The sequence below is a fragment of the Uloborus diversus genome, chromosome 6 (genome assembly GCF_026930045.1).
Source record: "Uloborus diversus isolate 005 chromosome 6, Udiv.v.3.1, whole genome shotgun sequence".
In the NCBI taxonomy this organism is placed as follows: Eukaryota; Metazoa; Arthropoda; class Arachnida; order Araneae; family Uloboridae; genus Uloborus; species Uloborus diversus.
In genome coordinates, this window is record NC_072736.1 from 28,719,659 (window position 1) to 28,734,558 (window position 14,900).

The 14,900-nt window shown below is 33.6% G+C and overlaps 1 protein-coding gene across 1 annotated transcript in view; it reads left to right on the forward strand.

Annotated features, from left to right (window-relative positions):
• The first annotated feature begins 41 nt into the window (after nt 1-41).
• Nucleotides 42-14,900, forward strand: part of LOC129224341 (mediator of RNA polymerase II transcription subunit 17-like) — a 46,779-nt gene continuing 31,920 nt past the window's right edge. Inside the window, exons 1-5 of the mRNA XM_054858783.1 lie at nt 42-296; nt 7,789-7,956; nt 8,770-8,905; nt 12,922-13,102; nt 13,194-13,367. Of these exons, the coding sequence (XP_054714758.1) occupies nt 214-296; nt 7,789-7,956; nt 8,770-8,905; nt 12,922-13,102; nt 13,194-13,367 (742 nt within the window). The 5' untranslated portion in view covers nt 42-213. The remainder of the gene's footprint in view (nt 297-7,788; nt 7,957-8,769; nt 8,906-12,921; nt 13,103-13,193; nt 13,368-14,900) is intronic.

Below are 14,900 nucleotides of genomic sequence, written 5' to 3' on the forward strand. Positions count from 1 at the left end.
ACTGAAGTGAAGAAGTTTGTTGATCTGGATGGTTGAAATTTTTTTTTGTTTTGTCGCTTGGTTTAAGTCAGATTTTTGATGTATATGACCGGAAAATTGCATGCTATGTAGTCAGTGTTTAAAATTTTAGTTATTAAGGACCTCATCTGAAAACTAGCTAGGTTGTCAACATATATTTTTCCTAAAATATTCAATTACAAAACGAAAATCACTATGTCTGTAAGCGTTTCAATTGAAGCTCATCAAGAATATCAAGTGCAAGAAATCACCTATGATGGCCAAGAAATTTACTCTCAGTAAGAACAACATCAATTATTTTGAAAATTTTAATATGGGAACCTTGGATGACCGTAAACTTATACTTTAGTTACCTTTAATGTAGCAGGTATTTATTGGCGTATCTGCATTGACTTCTGCTTTTAATTTTTCGGTTGAGCAATTTTTACCAATCTACTCATATTAAGGTCATTTCCCTCTAATCCCAAAAAAGTACTATATTCTTGCAAAAAAAATATTATTTCCTTTCCACTATACTTTCTGCATCAAAAATATGAAGTAAGGATGCACCTAGTGTTTGGTTGGTATTCTGTACTCAGTCTGTTTGGCAGACAAACTGAATGTTAGGTTTGTCTGAGTACTTAAATATTTTAATATTCGACGACCAAATAGTAAACAAATTCAAATGCTTGTCAATCAGTAAACAAACCCAAATGTTTTTGTGCAATGAATGAAAGTTATAGCATAGTACTGTGTTGAAAATTAATTTAAATTGTTCCTACTAATATTATCAAATTCTTACTAATATTTACATATACAACCTAATTTCAACATATGAGAAAACCTTCAGAAGTCAAATTTGAAACAGTAACATAAAAAAAAACAAAAAAAAAAAAAACACACACACACACACACACAAATATTATGAAGTGAAAAGGGGGATGTTTGAAACGAGCTCGATCACTGAGATCACGGGTCTATTGCACTGTTTCTGCTTTGACCACTAATAAAGCCCAATAACCGAAATAAATTTCAGCAGTTGCCTAACCGATATTTTAGGCAATTCTCAGGGATCCAAATAGTGGTATCCTAAGTGTTCAAATCTCTGCGCAGAGTAGAAATCACATTCACATAGCACATGAATTGAACTCTCATCAGCCATATGGCATCCTCTACACGATGGATTATCAGCAACACCCATCAGATTAAGATGCCTATTAAAAGAACAGTGTCCAGTTAGCAACCCAACGGACTTTTTAATCTCGTTCCCACTCAAATTAAGTAGTTCCTTGGATCTAAACCAGGGAGGCTGCTGGTTGAGAGTCTTGGCCTGTCTTTGAGAGTCAGACTGAAGCCACCGGCCATATGATTCACCCATAAGAAGGTTATTTGCAGTAGTCTTTACTGCATTGTAGAGCAGACTCAGGTCCCATAAATGGTACACTGGAGCCCTGCTTAGCTAATTGATCTGCCAATTCATTGCCCACAATGTCAGGGTGACCAGAAACCAAGTAAAGGGAAACCCTATTTCTGCCAGCTAGTCTCACCAGTGCATTATGGCCTTCCCAAACAATGTTGGTAGAGAAGCAGTCTCAATTGAGAGCTTTCAACACAGCTTGGCTATCAGAGAATATTCTGATAACCTTATCGCGTATGCCTCGTTCCAGGCAGTTATTTACACAATCCTATATGGCTAAAGTTTCTGCCTGGTAGACAGTAGCAAGAATGCAAAGCACAGATTTGTGTTGTTACTGCTGCAGTAGAACCAGTTCCAGATGCTGTCTTGGAACCATCTGTAAACCAGATTTCATGTGCTTTGCCAATGATTTCCTGTACATCCTTCCATTGCTCTGTGGACAGAAACACAATGTTATAATTGGCATTAAAACTGAATTGTTTTAACATCCAGTCTGAAGGCATCATAAACAGGGTGGGGACAGATCAGGGAAAAGTCAGGGAACTTGATCACTCAGGGAAATATCAGGGAATGTTGAAAAAATAACAAAAATTCAGGGAAAATTGATCAAAGAAGAAAAAAAAAAATTCTTGCAAAATGAAGTACTTTGTTTCCCTACGAGTTTTTCGCCAATTATTTGTTTTGAAAAAGTAAAATTACTGAGGTGAGATTACACAGTGCCGCATATTTATGCATCGTTTTTCCTCAAGGTCAAAGTATTCAATCTTAGGATGAGCTTCCTAAGATGACTTCTGTGTCTGTAAAGTTTATTTTACCTTGCTTGAATTTTTCTTCCACGCATTCCAAGCTACGTAAAATAAACAACCCTACAGGCAAAGAGGAAGCCGTTATTAATGACTTTGCTCCCTTGCCTTTGCTTATTGTCTTGAAGTAATTAGCATACTGTTATCACGATGTCAAGAAAAAATCTTTGTTTTTTAAATTAATGTTGAAAAAATCTTAAAAGTTATCACTTGGCGTTTTTAATTTAATTGCTAAAATTGAATTTTGACTGAAAATCAAATTTGTTTTTTTGCCATAGTATTATTCGCTGTCACTTCAGATTACATGAAGGGTTTCTTTTCAGACTTTAAAACTCTTTTACTTTAAAACCATATACATATACATTTTGAAATTAATAATTGTTTTTGAATTTCAATGCTGTTTGTTACCAAAGTAATCTAAGATTTTGAAATTGAGTTGAGTTTGTGTACATAAATAAATATTTTTATTATTTTTTTAATAGTTAAAATGCTGTATTCATTCATTAAAACCTAAGTTCTTGATTAGAGAATAGCTCAATATGGCTAGTTGTTGAAAGTTTTCTTTTTGTTTCACATGTCTATTCTGCCGTGTGCAAGTAAAAGGCAGTAACTGCACTTTTTTTTTTTGCATTTTTGTGATTTGTTTTACATTATTGTACATAATCGTTTATTTGGTTTCAGCTGAAAAAAACGTCTAATTTCAACATTTTTCCTATTGTTAGTACTGAATTCACCACACATTTCTTCAAATATCTCGAAAACTAATTTCTGCAAATACTGCCATTTACTTGCACACGGCAGTATCATTAACGTAGGTAAAACTGCATTACTTCTATACTTTAACTATCACTTGTTATTCTTGCAGCAACAATTATACTGCTTAAAAATTCAGTTCAAGATTATTTCCATTTAAATTTTTTAGTGTTATCATGATTAGATATGTCTTTAAGAGTGGTTTGAATAATTTCTTAGAATTCTTATGTTAACTGGTTCCAGGAAGTAAAGTATTTGTTTTAGATTTCCTATGGTATTTCTCTGTCGATAATTCAATATACTATTTTTACCAAAAAAAAAAAGCATCTCTTCAAAATAAAATTTTTAATTAACTACTTAAACTGTTCTAAACACTGCATTTTATTTAATATGCAATGCTTTTCAGGTAGGCAAAGAAAGGAAATCATTATCATTGGTAACGTAAATCAGGGAAATTTGAACTTAATCAGGGAAAAGTCAGGGAACTTTTTTTCCCAGTTTCTGTCGCCACCCTGATAAAGTAAGGATGATTACTAGTCTTTGCACCAAGTTTATCATAGAAAGACAGGTAATGAGGGGACTTCCAGATACCCATGAGCTTGAGGCGGTATGCACTGTGAATCTTCTCCATTTCCACTTGCTTATGTAGCGGAAGTAGGCCTAGAAGGAGCTCAAGGCTATGGGAAGGAGTTGTTCTCATGGCACTTGTGATTGCAATTGTGGCCATCCTCTGTACTTTTTTGAGGCAACCCTCAGCGGTTACAGTACAGGTTTTACCCCACCAGGCATTTGCCCCTATATGTAACCGTAGGTACAATTACCCTAGTATAAACCCAGTGAGTGTTTTTTGGTGAAAAACCCCAATTATTACCAATGGCCCGCCTGCAAGACCAAAAGATCCTGTTGACCTTATCGGTAATAAGTATAAGGTGGGGATTCCATGTCAAAGTTTTGTCTAAGATCACTTCCAGGTACTTGACCTCACTAGAGTAGGCAAGAGGAAAACCAAAGAACTCAATTATCTGCAAGTCTTTGAGACGTTTCCGAGTGAAGGGAACAAAATGGGTCTTATTCGGATTGACCTTAAGACCTGCCGTTATACACCACTTTTCTATTTCTTTAAGGCAGCGTTTCTTAATTTCTTTTATTAGTGGAACCCCTTTTAATGCTCACTTTTTTCACGGAACCCCTGGTTTTTCGTCACCAGTTTGCAATGCCGTGGCGTAGCCAGGATCCTGTTTCATAGGGGGCTCAGGTTCTTACCTCAAACAGACTAACGCATCACCTACATTTTATTAAATCGCTAATTAAAAAGACTTGATTAACAATCATGCTAATTATTGATAACTGCTTAATTATTACAGTGGAATCGGCTTAATTGAACCTCCGGTTAATCGGACCAACCGCTTATTCGAACCAAATCTTAAAGAACCAAAACAAATCCCTTTACACAAGCCTAATATTCTTCGCTTATTGGGACCAAAAATCTGTTTAATTGGACCAAGGAACATGGGAACAAATTGGAAAAAATTGAAATTGCCCGCTTGAAACGCGTTTCAAGTAAGTTTTAAGTGCTTAATAGTAAGTGCAAAAAAAAAAAAAAAAAAACCCTTGAAACTTGCTAATAATTCAGAAGTATTTACAAGAAAAAAATGGTTAACGAAACTTCCATTGCATGGCCTTGTTCCAATATATGGTCCTATTAAATGGAACCAACTGTATTTGTCGTTGTAAAACATCAATACGCTCCTATTTGTACCTCTGAGTATTTTTTAAAGGGGCAAGTATCCTCAGAATATGAATGAGTTATATGATTAAAATATTTTTTTAATTAGGAAAAAAAATACTTACCTACAATAACATTAATAATTCACTTAAATTTGCTCAAAAAGAGTTATGAACCTTAAAAATTAAAATGTCTTTATTTTTTCAACTATTTTTTAGTCGTTTATAAATCATGTACTTGGACGTTATTATATGTTGACGTCAGACAGAGTTAAAACATTTAGATGCTTTTGACCAATGCTGCTTCTTAAATTGGTCCTCACTCGTTAAAGGTTGAAATCGTCCTTTTAACTGCTGCCATAGATACAGGGAGAGTGGTTAATATCAAAGAGTAAAAAATATGAAATTGACGTGAAAAATCGTGATTTTAGGCAATATTTGGTTAATGTTGTAGAAAAAGGTGTACACTCCCAAAATATTTTCAACATTGAAATCACTTTTAAAATATCTTTGTTGATATTAGGAGATCAATAGCTTCTTCTGGAAAAATATTTCAAAATAAAAGTTTTTAAAACACAATTTTAGGCTATGTTTGAAGACATTAGGTGAGAAGGATGTGGTTTGGAATTGATCTAGGAAAAACTATGAATTGAAATCGTGAAGACACAATTTTTGGCTAGTTTTATATTCTAAAATTTGCATTATTGAAGGCAACAAATAAAATTATTCCTATAGTGGCAAACCCTGATGGATAATAACACTCAGATTGGTATACAAAAGTAAAAGTAAAATTATTTTTAATTTTGAAGAAGCGTTAGTTTTATCGATTTTTTAAAGAACAAATTTGAAAAGTGTGAAATGAAAGCATGCAAGTCTCGTGGAACCCCTGATAGAGCTCCGTGGAACTCTGGGGTTCCGCGGAACACAAATTAAGAAACACTGCTTAGGGCAGACCTCATGAGTAGTGTTCACTCTAGTAAAAAAGGGACAGGGTGCTGGTCTTTGAAAGGGGCACTATTTCAACACATCCCCCCCCCAACCCAAGACCAATGATACACCCCTCAAAAAGTACTGAGCCCCCCCCTCTCCTCCATGCAAAAAATAATAATAAAATAAAGAAGAGAAATAACAACTTGAAACACCTTGCGAAAGTTCAAACAGTGTATTTTGGACCATGAGCGTCCTTATAACCAGGGTTATGTCGTCCGCATAGCCAATGCAGTGCAGACCTTTCCAGAAGTTCATCTACCTCCAGGCTCCAAAGGAGAGGAGAAAGAACACCCCCTTGTGAGCAGCCAAGGCAGTTACCCACCATCATGGTTTTACCCAGCAAGCAAGCTTTTGACGTACGGGTTGTTAGCAGACTAATAACCCAGGTACATATCATGGGATCAATTCCCTTGCGTGCGAGTGAGTTATTTATAGTCTCAGTGGGGACTTTATCAAAAGCTCCCTCAATGTCAAGGAAAGCAGCGAGAGCTACTTCTTGTCCATTTACTGCACTATCCAGAGCTGTTGTCAGCTCATAAAGTGCAGTCTCAGTGGACCTTCCAGGCTGATAAGCATGCTGGCACTTAGAAAGAGGATTGGTTTTCAAAACACAATCCCTGATGTGCTTATCAATCAGTTTCTCCAGAGTTTTTAAGAGAAAAGTGGTAAGACAAATACCTGATCAAATTTGCAAAATTTGGAAGTTGATAAAAGAATTATTTTTTGGTAAATAAGACCTAAATTAAAGGCAGGATAGTGGCATTCATGTTTTTTCTTGGTAAGTGAACTGTGTGGTTGACTTTAAACATTTGGGTGAAATATGCTTTTGACCTAGCCATAAAATTACCATCATTATTAAAAATATATAAAAAAATAATAGACAAGCTCTGAGATGCAGTAGGTAATGTAACAATAACAAGTAGCTCTATACCTGATGAGCAACTTTTCTACCTTATTTACAGCATCAATGAAGTACTATGTGATCAATTAATAGGAAAAGGCTGTACAAGATGTATTAAAAAGCAAAAAAAAAAAAAAAAAACCCGCGGAATGTCGAGGAAAGCAGTGAGTGCCACTTCCTGTCCATTTACTGCACTATCCAGAGCTGTTGTCATCTCGTAGAGTGCAGTCTCAGTGAACTTTCCAGACTGATAAGCATGCTGACACTTAGAAAGGGGATTGGTTTTCAAAACACTATTCCTGATGTGCCTATCAATCAATTTATCCAGATTTTTTAGGAGAAAAGCGGTTAGACTTATATCTCTAAAGGCCTAGTTTACTCATTATGAAATATTAAATATTGTTTAAAAATAAATTTATTAAATTAATCTTTAAGTTCAAAAATGTAACGTTATGGGGTAGGAACCAAGTATTTGGTATTCTGCCGAATATTCGGTAAATTTGGAAAAATATGGTATTTTGTGCATCCATCTTTAGAAAGTTGATACTTCATATTATGATACAAAGGTGATGATTACCTAAATATATAAAAATTAAAAGCCAAAGTTTAAAATTCTGGGAATATAGTGCAAATAAATGTGTAAAAGTAAATGTGTAAAAATGTCTCATTTCTGCAAACTGGATTGAGCATTTTTCGAAGAGGATGTTATTCTATCTATCTTATCTAAAACAGAATGAAGGGAGGAATTTTTCAGAAAGAGGCAGGAAACTGACCTGAATCTTTTGTTGTAGCAAACTTCATTAAGGATTTTTTTTTTAGGACAATGACCAGTCCAAAGTGTTATACTGTGTAGGTCATTGATAGGAGTAATCTGCTCCTACTAACACACCACTTTGATTATAGCAACTAAAGTGGTTCAAAGAAAAGTGACAAAAAATCCCAATGCTGCAAAATGCAGTTTTTTAAGTAAAGGAAGCTATTTTGAAGTGGTTACTTAATAGAGGTGAACTGGCATTAAATCCGTTGGGAGAAATTCTATTCTATCAAATATTGGTCCTTTAGAGTGATGTTTTGTTGAGAGTATTTACTGTATACTGTATGCATTTTTTTTTTTCTTCCCCAGTTCAAAACTCATCAAAAGTTAAATTTACTTACGTTTGTTTATAAGTTTGTTAAATTCATTATTCTTTTCCTGTTTTCAGGCCACTTTCTATGTCAGAAAATTTGACCAGGCTTGCTCACAAAATTGATTTTGGAAAGACTGAAAATGATTTTCAGACTATAACGGAGTCTCCTGATGAAGATAGCAAAGAACTTGCAACATTTCAAGCTTCACTTTGGCCCTGGGACTCTGTTAGGAGCAAATTAAGGTAAATATTATTGTGAAATGTTTTATTCTTTAATAAACGGTACTTAAATAGCTAAAAAAGAAAGAGATGGAAAATAATGACTAAAAATTTTGACTATTGATGTTATAGATAGGCTTGTCATTTTGGGGTGTCAAGAAATGGAGGAGGCGAGTGGGGGGGGGGATATTTTCCTTATTTTGACTTTGAAAAATTTATATACATATATGTGAGCAAACACACCCACACAAAGGAGTTATTTAAATTTAATTTATGGATTTATTTTCAAAAGCAGCAGATGAAGTTTTGCCTCCTATAGATGCCGGTGGCTGGGGTCAAGAACAGTACCACCGAGCTTGAAATGAAAATTTTTGGATTGATTGGCAGTCAATCGACAACAGCTGAACCTGCATTGGGGATTTAATATGATAATCAGGAGCGGATACAGAAATAATTTTTGGAGGGAGCCCAACACATTAAAAAATTTAAAAAAAATTTAATTTAATTATTGTAACAATTTTTAATGGAACAATACCAGTACTGATTGCTCAGATTTTAGTTTGCAATAGTGTAGAATCATTATATCTAAATATGATTCTGATTAAATAAAATTGTTTAAAAAAATTATATATTTTTGCTCTTTATCCAAACATTATTTAAAGCAATAAAAGTGTTACAGAATGTATGTAGTTTTATTATGTTATTTAACATTTATCTAAGCTGATTTTATTAAATTTTGGCATTTATCTTGCAAGTCATATACTTATTTATTCATTCATCAAAAGTTATATGTAAAATGGAATAAAATAAAATTATTTCTTTTAAAATTAATTTTAGATCTATGCTGACAGAAGTTTGTGTGCTGGTTGATGTTCTTAATATTGCCAAAGAAAAACGTTATATGGTTATTGATCCAGTATCTCAAGATCCTCCCGATCCAAAACCCCTTATTGTTCTATTGCAGAAAAAGAAGGTAATTTTCATTCTTCATCGACTTTCATTAAATTAAATTACTCAATTAAATGTTTGACATTTACTGAGTTACTATTTGTAACAGTGGGGGGGGGGGGATGTCTTTTAATCTGCAGTCACCTTAAGTCAACAATGAAAGAAGTAAACAAATTATGTTTCTCTATCAACTGCTACACATGTTGTGAAGCTTTAGTACCATGATTTTGCCAGTGTTGGATCATATTATGAAAGTAAATAAATGTTTACATTTAGTTTTACCTTTTTTTTTGTGATATTTGCTAAATTGATGGATGTTATAGCAACAGTCAACTTATTTGTTAGTATTGTAAACAAATTTTCAGTGTTTTTATAAGAATTAAGTTCTCATTTCCTAACGGTGCAGAAAATTTCCCAATCTTAATACTTCCCCACAATATAAAATGCTGGCCAAAATTACTCTAGGTCTCTGATGGTTTTGAACGTATTATTACACCCTACCATGCATGTTTCAAAAGCATTTACAGGGGTCTGGCCAGAGGAAATTTGGGTCCGCTAACGGACCCTTCACAAAAATATGATCGCTCAGAACGGATTTTTCACAAAATTCCGATCAAACAAAACGGACCCTTCACAAAATTCTTATCAAAATAACCAGCAACGATGTTTTTGTTATAGATTTCTCTGAAAGTGTTATGACCTGCAGCTTGATATTGCTGCCCCAGCACCTTTCTCCCTCTTCTCTCAATCTAAACAGTAATAACACGTATCAGCGCATTGAACTTGGTACTGCTAACGAATGGAATAGCTGTAGGGCGGGGAAGAAATGTGATCTCTTCAGATATGGTACTATAAAATTAACATTAACGCTAAATAAACGTCTAGTAAACCTTTTACAGGGACTTGGAAAATATTCCTAGCATTTTACCAGCTTGGCAATTTTTGCAACTTTATGGTGTGATGTTTTAACGTTATCTTGAGATGAAATTATATTAGTTTTGAATTTTTTTTATGCTAACAGGGGTGCTTGGGTGCCGGTTATAAACCGGAATTCCTGTATTTTTTCCTATGTCAATATTGAGAATCTGATACTGTCCATTGTGTTACATCTCCCCACCTCCTTTTTTTTTTCTTACTTTGAATTTTCGACGAAAAGGTCGGTGGTTATTAATAACATTCATCATGTAAACCTTTTAAAATGCAATTCTAAAATTGTTTTACTTAATATCTGGAACTGGCATATACCATTTTATGGGTTCCCCCCCGATTATATCACCTCGCATTGCATGCATATTTTTATTTATTTATTTTTATGTTTGGAACTAATATGAGTGGAATTTCTGAATGAAGAGTTTATTTTCGAGTAGCACACAGCACAGATCAGTTGGTTTTGAGTGTGGCGCAAATAAAAGTTCTGAATTGGTCCCACACTTTTACAAAAAAAAAGAAACTTCAATTGGGTGATATCTATTTAACTTTGTTTTTTTAAAGTAATAAGTATTAATCGTATAATAGGTCTTATCGTTATGTGTTTTCTATTCTGTAGTATTCTAAGGGAGAACAAAACTAATTATTTACATTTGATCCGGTACATCGCTTTAAGTCCTTAAAGGCTAAGGGCCACATTGCCATAAAAATGACCAAACTATTGATTGTTTCATTGCTTATTTTAAAACTTCAGATTTTTCAAACATTATGAAGAGAGTTTCAACACTCTAGTTTAATTATTTAAAAAGTTATTGGCTTTAGGTCACTCACGCCAAGTGTGCTTTTTCTAGATTTCAAACTGTTTTTGAGTGATCATGAATTGCGTATTGTTTTCACTTGACCATTGAATGATGTCCCTCCTTTGATTTTATTTTTCTATTCTTATAATGCAAGCATCCATGTACCTCGGAATGGAATTATTTATAAAAACAATGTTCACGACTTTACATAATCCTTTTTCTGTGAAAATAGTATGCAGCACATAACATCCAGCATCCAGCCCCTGGCATTCATTTGAATTTTGACTACTTTCAAACTATGTTTGCAATAAAAGCCATTAGTATAAAAAAAAAACTCCATCAATACCAATCCGGGATAGCGAAAACCGTAATTTGAATTCAAGAACTCAAAATTTAACTTTTAAAAAATTGAAAATATTATTTAGTGTTTTGAATTTTTTTAAAGGGCATGAAAATAAATTATTGGTAAATAAGTAAGCGCATACCAAGAATAAGATTCCAACAAATTACACATCTTATTTAAATGCTTTAAAAAATGCTATGAATGTGATGTGACCAAGCAGGATAGAAGAAAGGGGAGACGCTGAAAGCGGCAAACTTTGCCATGCACACTTGTCACCACGTACAGAATCGGGGAAAGAAAAAGCCTACCAAAGAAATCAAAGGTATCCAATGTGGAGCACTAGGGAAAACGTTTATAAAGAGAAAGAAATGTTCTACTTTCATAATTTTTAGTATAAATTTATAATTAAAACAGTTTAAAGTAATGTTAGGGGAAATAGGTAATGTTTTAAAACTTGACTATCCTAATGCAATGTTTAAAAAAAAAATGTCCTGCTGTATAGAATTCAATTGAATATAAATGTGCTTGAACTATTTCATGAGTAATTTTCAAAAACAAAAATATTATTTAATATGAGTTATACATTTTTTCATATTTATGTTTCACACTAGATATGATCATAGTTAACTTCTTTTATTGTCAAAATACCATATTTTTTAAGCAAACATTTCCTTCCATCGGCTTGGATATTTTTCCTAAAAACTGATTCTGTAGTTCTACAATTCTGAGCACAACACATCAACAGATGTATGCACCAATCCACCTCTAGTTTTGAAGGAAATTAAAAACTTAAAAGAAAAGGAATCAGTGGTAATAACAGCATCAGCACGTAAAAAAAAAGGGAATCAGTGGTAATAACAGCATCAGCACGTAACAAGCACTTTAGAATCCGCAACAGCTTTCTGAAAACAAATCCTGCAATATAATACACTATGTGCTCAGCAAATTTAGTCAAAGATCCAGGATCAAAGATGTAATCATGATAAAAAATAATGAATAGAAAATATTCACCATTAAACACAGCATTATACTACTATTTCTGGGCAAACACCACTGTAACTGTAGCCCTTTAAAGCCGAATGTTTTTGGTAGACTTTTTTTCACAGCGCCAGTTAAAACCAGTTATGGTTTTGGCTACACGTTTCCCTGCATTGGGCGTCTCCCCTTCCTTCTATCCTTCTTGAATGTGACCCCTAGGTATTGTGATGTGGTTTCACACAATAAAAATTAAAGGTAATTCTAATTTTGATATAAGAAGAATATACTGGCAAATGAAGAAACTGTTTGTGTTTCTTGGAAAAAAGTAGTTACCAATTTCGTAATTTGATATAAGGAAGCATGCTAAAATGAAAGTTAATGCTGCTGCGTGATCATGTGATCGTGTTGGCATCAAGGGTGTAATAGTAGTTTGATTAATGCTGTGTGTTGTTTATTACTAGTTGCATGGGGTGGGTGTCTTTAAATTTAGGTTGTTTACCTTGAAATTATAAAAAAAAAATGCTCAAGTGGATATTTTTCTAAAAAAATTTCAACTTTGACGTTAGAAGAGAAGCTCAAAATAAAGATACTACGATAAGAACTATCTTATATTGTTCAGCATTACTAACTGTTGTTCTCCCTATTTCATCTGTATAAATATTATACTGAAAACTATACAGCGGACCCACCCACTGAATTAAGGCATGAGTCGCCGCTGCTTTTGTATGTCGGGGGTTAAAAACAGAGGGGAAGGAAATTTTGTCTTGGCGAAACAGTGGGGACGCCCCACAGCTTAGTGACTTCTACTGACAAACTTAGTTGAAATTGAAGTGTAACTGTCCTTGTTTGTTTCAGTTGACAAAAGTGTCAAGCACATGTTACTGTTTGTTATTATATGTGTAAAGCATTGTAATAAATTTTTCTTTGGATCTTTCTTTTTCAAGCTGTATTTCTTTTGTACATATTTTAATTGTGACTCTTAAAATGTTTCAGGCACTTGCTAATGCTGCAAGTATTATTTCAAGAGGTGCTGAAAGATTACGTGAATCTCAATGTGAAAGTGCGAGAGGTAGGTCATTGCCTGATTTCCATTTGGAATTGTTACATATGAGAACATCATGGAGGCTAAAAAAAGTTGGAAACAATATATTGGGAGACCTAAGCTATCGTAGCGGTGAGTATTAATTTTATGATTTAGTTACAAAATTCAAGGTATGTATCAGAATGATTTGGAGCTAGATTTTTATTTTTGTGTTTGTTCTTAGCTGGATCCCGGTACTGGCAATCTGGAATATTTGAAGTTAGCAAAAATGAGAGTCCTGAAAATACTGCTAGCAGTACTATTACAAGTATGCCAGTGCGAAATCCTAACGCAATTAAAGTTACATTACCCAATGAGCTTGAAGGAACAAGTTACATCCAAGTTTCAATACAGAATGGTAATTTTTAAATTTTTGTTAAAAAGTTTATATTTTGAGTGGTATTGTTTTGTTATTGTCAAAAATCAAGTAATTTCTTAGTAGAAATTGATAGTCTCCAATAATGTTTTTTTTTTTGGTTTTTATTTAAATTATCATAAATTTCTGGCTCACATAATTTGTGAAATAGAGGTGCTTCCATATTATATTAATCAATAAAATATCATGTATGAACCTTGGTGTCTACATTTAAACTGTGATAATTTTTGTTCTATAATTCGTACTCATGAAGGATATGAAAAATCCAAATTTTAAAACATTTCAATCAGGGGTGTTCTTGAAAATTTTTGGGTTGCCGTTTCCAAAAATTTTGGTCGGGCAACACTGTAAATCTGAAAAATTATGTTAAAAAAAACCTTTCACAATGTTTTTTTTTCCAATGATTTTTGTATGCATATTTGAAGATTATTTACGGGGAGGGGTCAAAATTCCAAAAATTTCACAGTCTTCAGAAAATTTTACTTGAGTCCACTTGCACCTCTGCAGTAGTATTTTTTGTACAGAGTTGTAAAAGTGGAAAAAATCATACTTTGCTCCTCTGACACTCACAAAATCATTTATAAAATAAAAAATAATTCTTTTTTCCCTTCAAATTTTATTAAAAGTTATAATTTCTCATAAAATTATATTTTCTATGTTGGAGATAAATGCCTTTTCGCAAAAGAGGTATAGCACCAGTGCCGCATCTATGATTTTTCTGAGCTAGGGCAAATTTTGAAACTGCCACAACTACTCATCTTCCTTGAAGTTTTGCATTGAGTTTCAAAAAAAAAAAAAAAAAAAAACCCCGGGACAAGGGCTCTGGCTTTCTTCCCCCTAGATCCGGCAGTGTAGAGCACATCACAAGAAAAAGGGAATAAAAGTCTTATAGCAACTATTCTAATCTGTTTCTGAACATTTTTTTGATCATGCTTCACACTTAATCTGCCATATATAGTTCAGATTTTTTTTAAATGGAAATTTTTTTGGTGTCACATAACCCAGGGGTGCCCCCCCTCAATATTGCAGAGACCCCCTCCCGAAAGCAAGACCCTCCAAAAATATGAAAAATACCCCTAAAAACAACCCTCCTAAAAATTTCAATGGCACAGTCTGTGCCATGACCCCCCTAGGTGGGCACCCCTGCACATAACCTTAGGGATGCTGGAAAAATTTGGTTGCTCTTTACGAAAATTTTGAGCTGACAATACATTCTAAAACTGAAAAGTTATTAAATTTTTAAAATGATATCAATGATTTTTGTATGCATATTTGAAGAGTTTTTACAGGAAAGGAGGGGGAGGGGAGGGGTTCAACATTTTTTTCTTCAAAATAAAGCATAATAGATGAAATTTAAAATTGAATGGAAAGGGTTTCCTGAAACTAAACCATTGATCATCGAAATGGACCATCAAAATTGAAACTATTCTGTCGTAATAAGTGTGTGTGATTGATTAGTTCTTAGATTTTCGCAAAGGAGGAATGAAATTAAAAAAATCTTTTCCACTGCAGGAA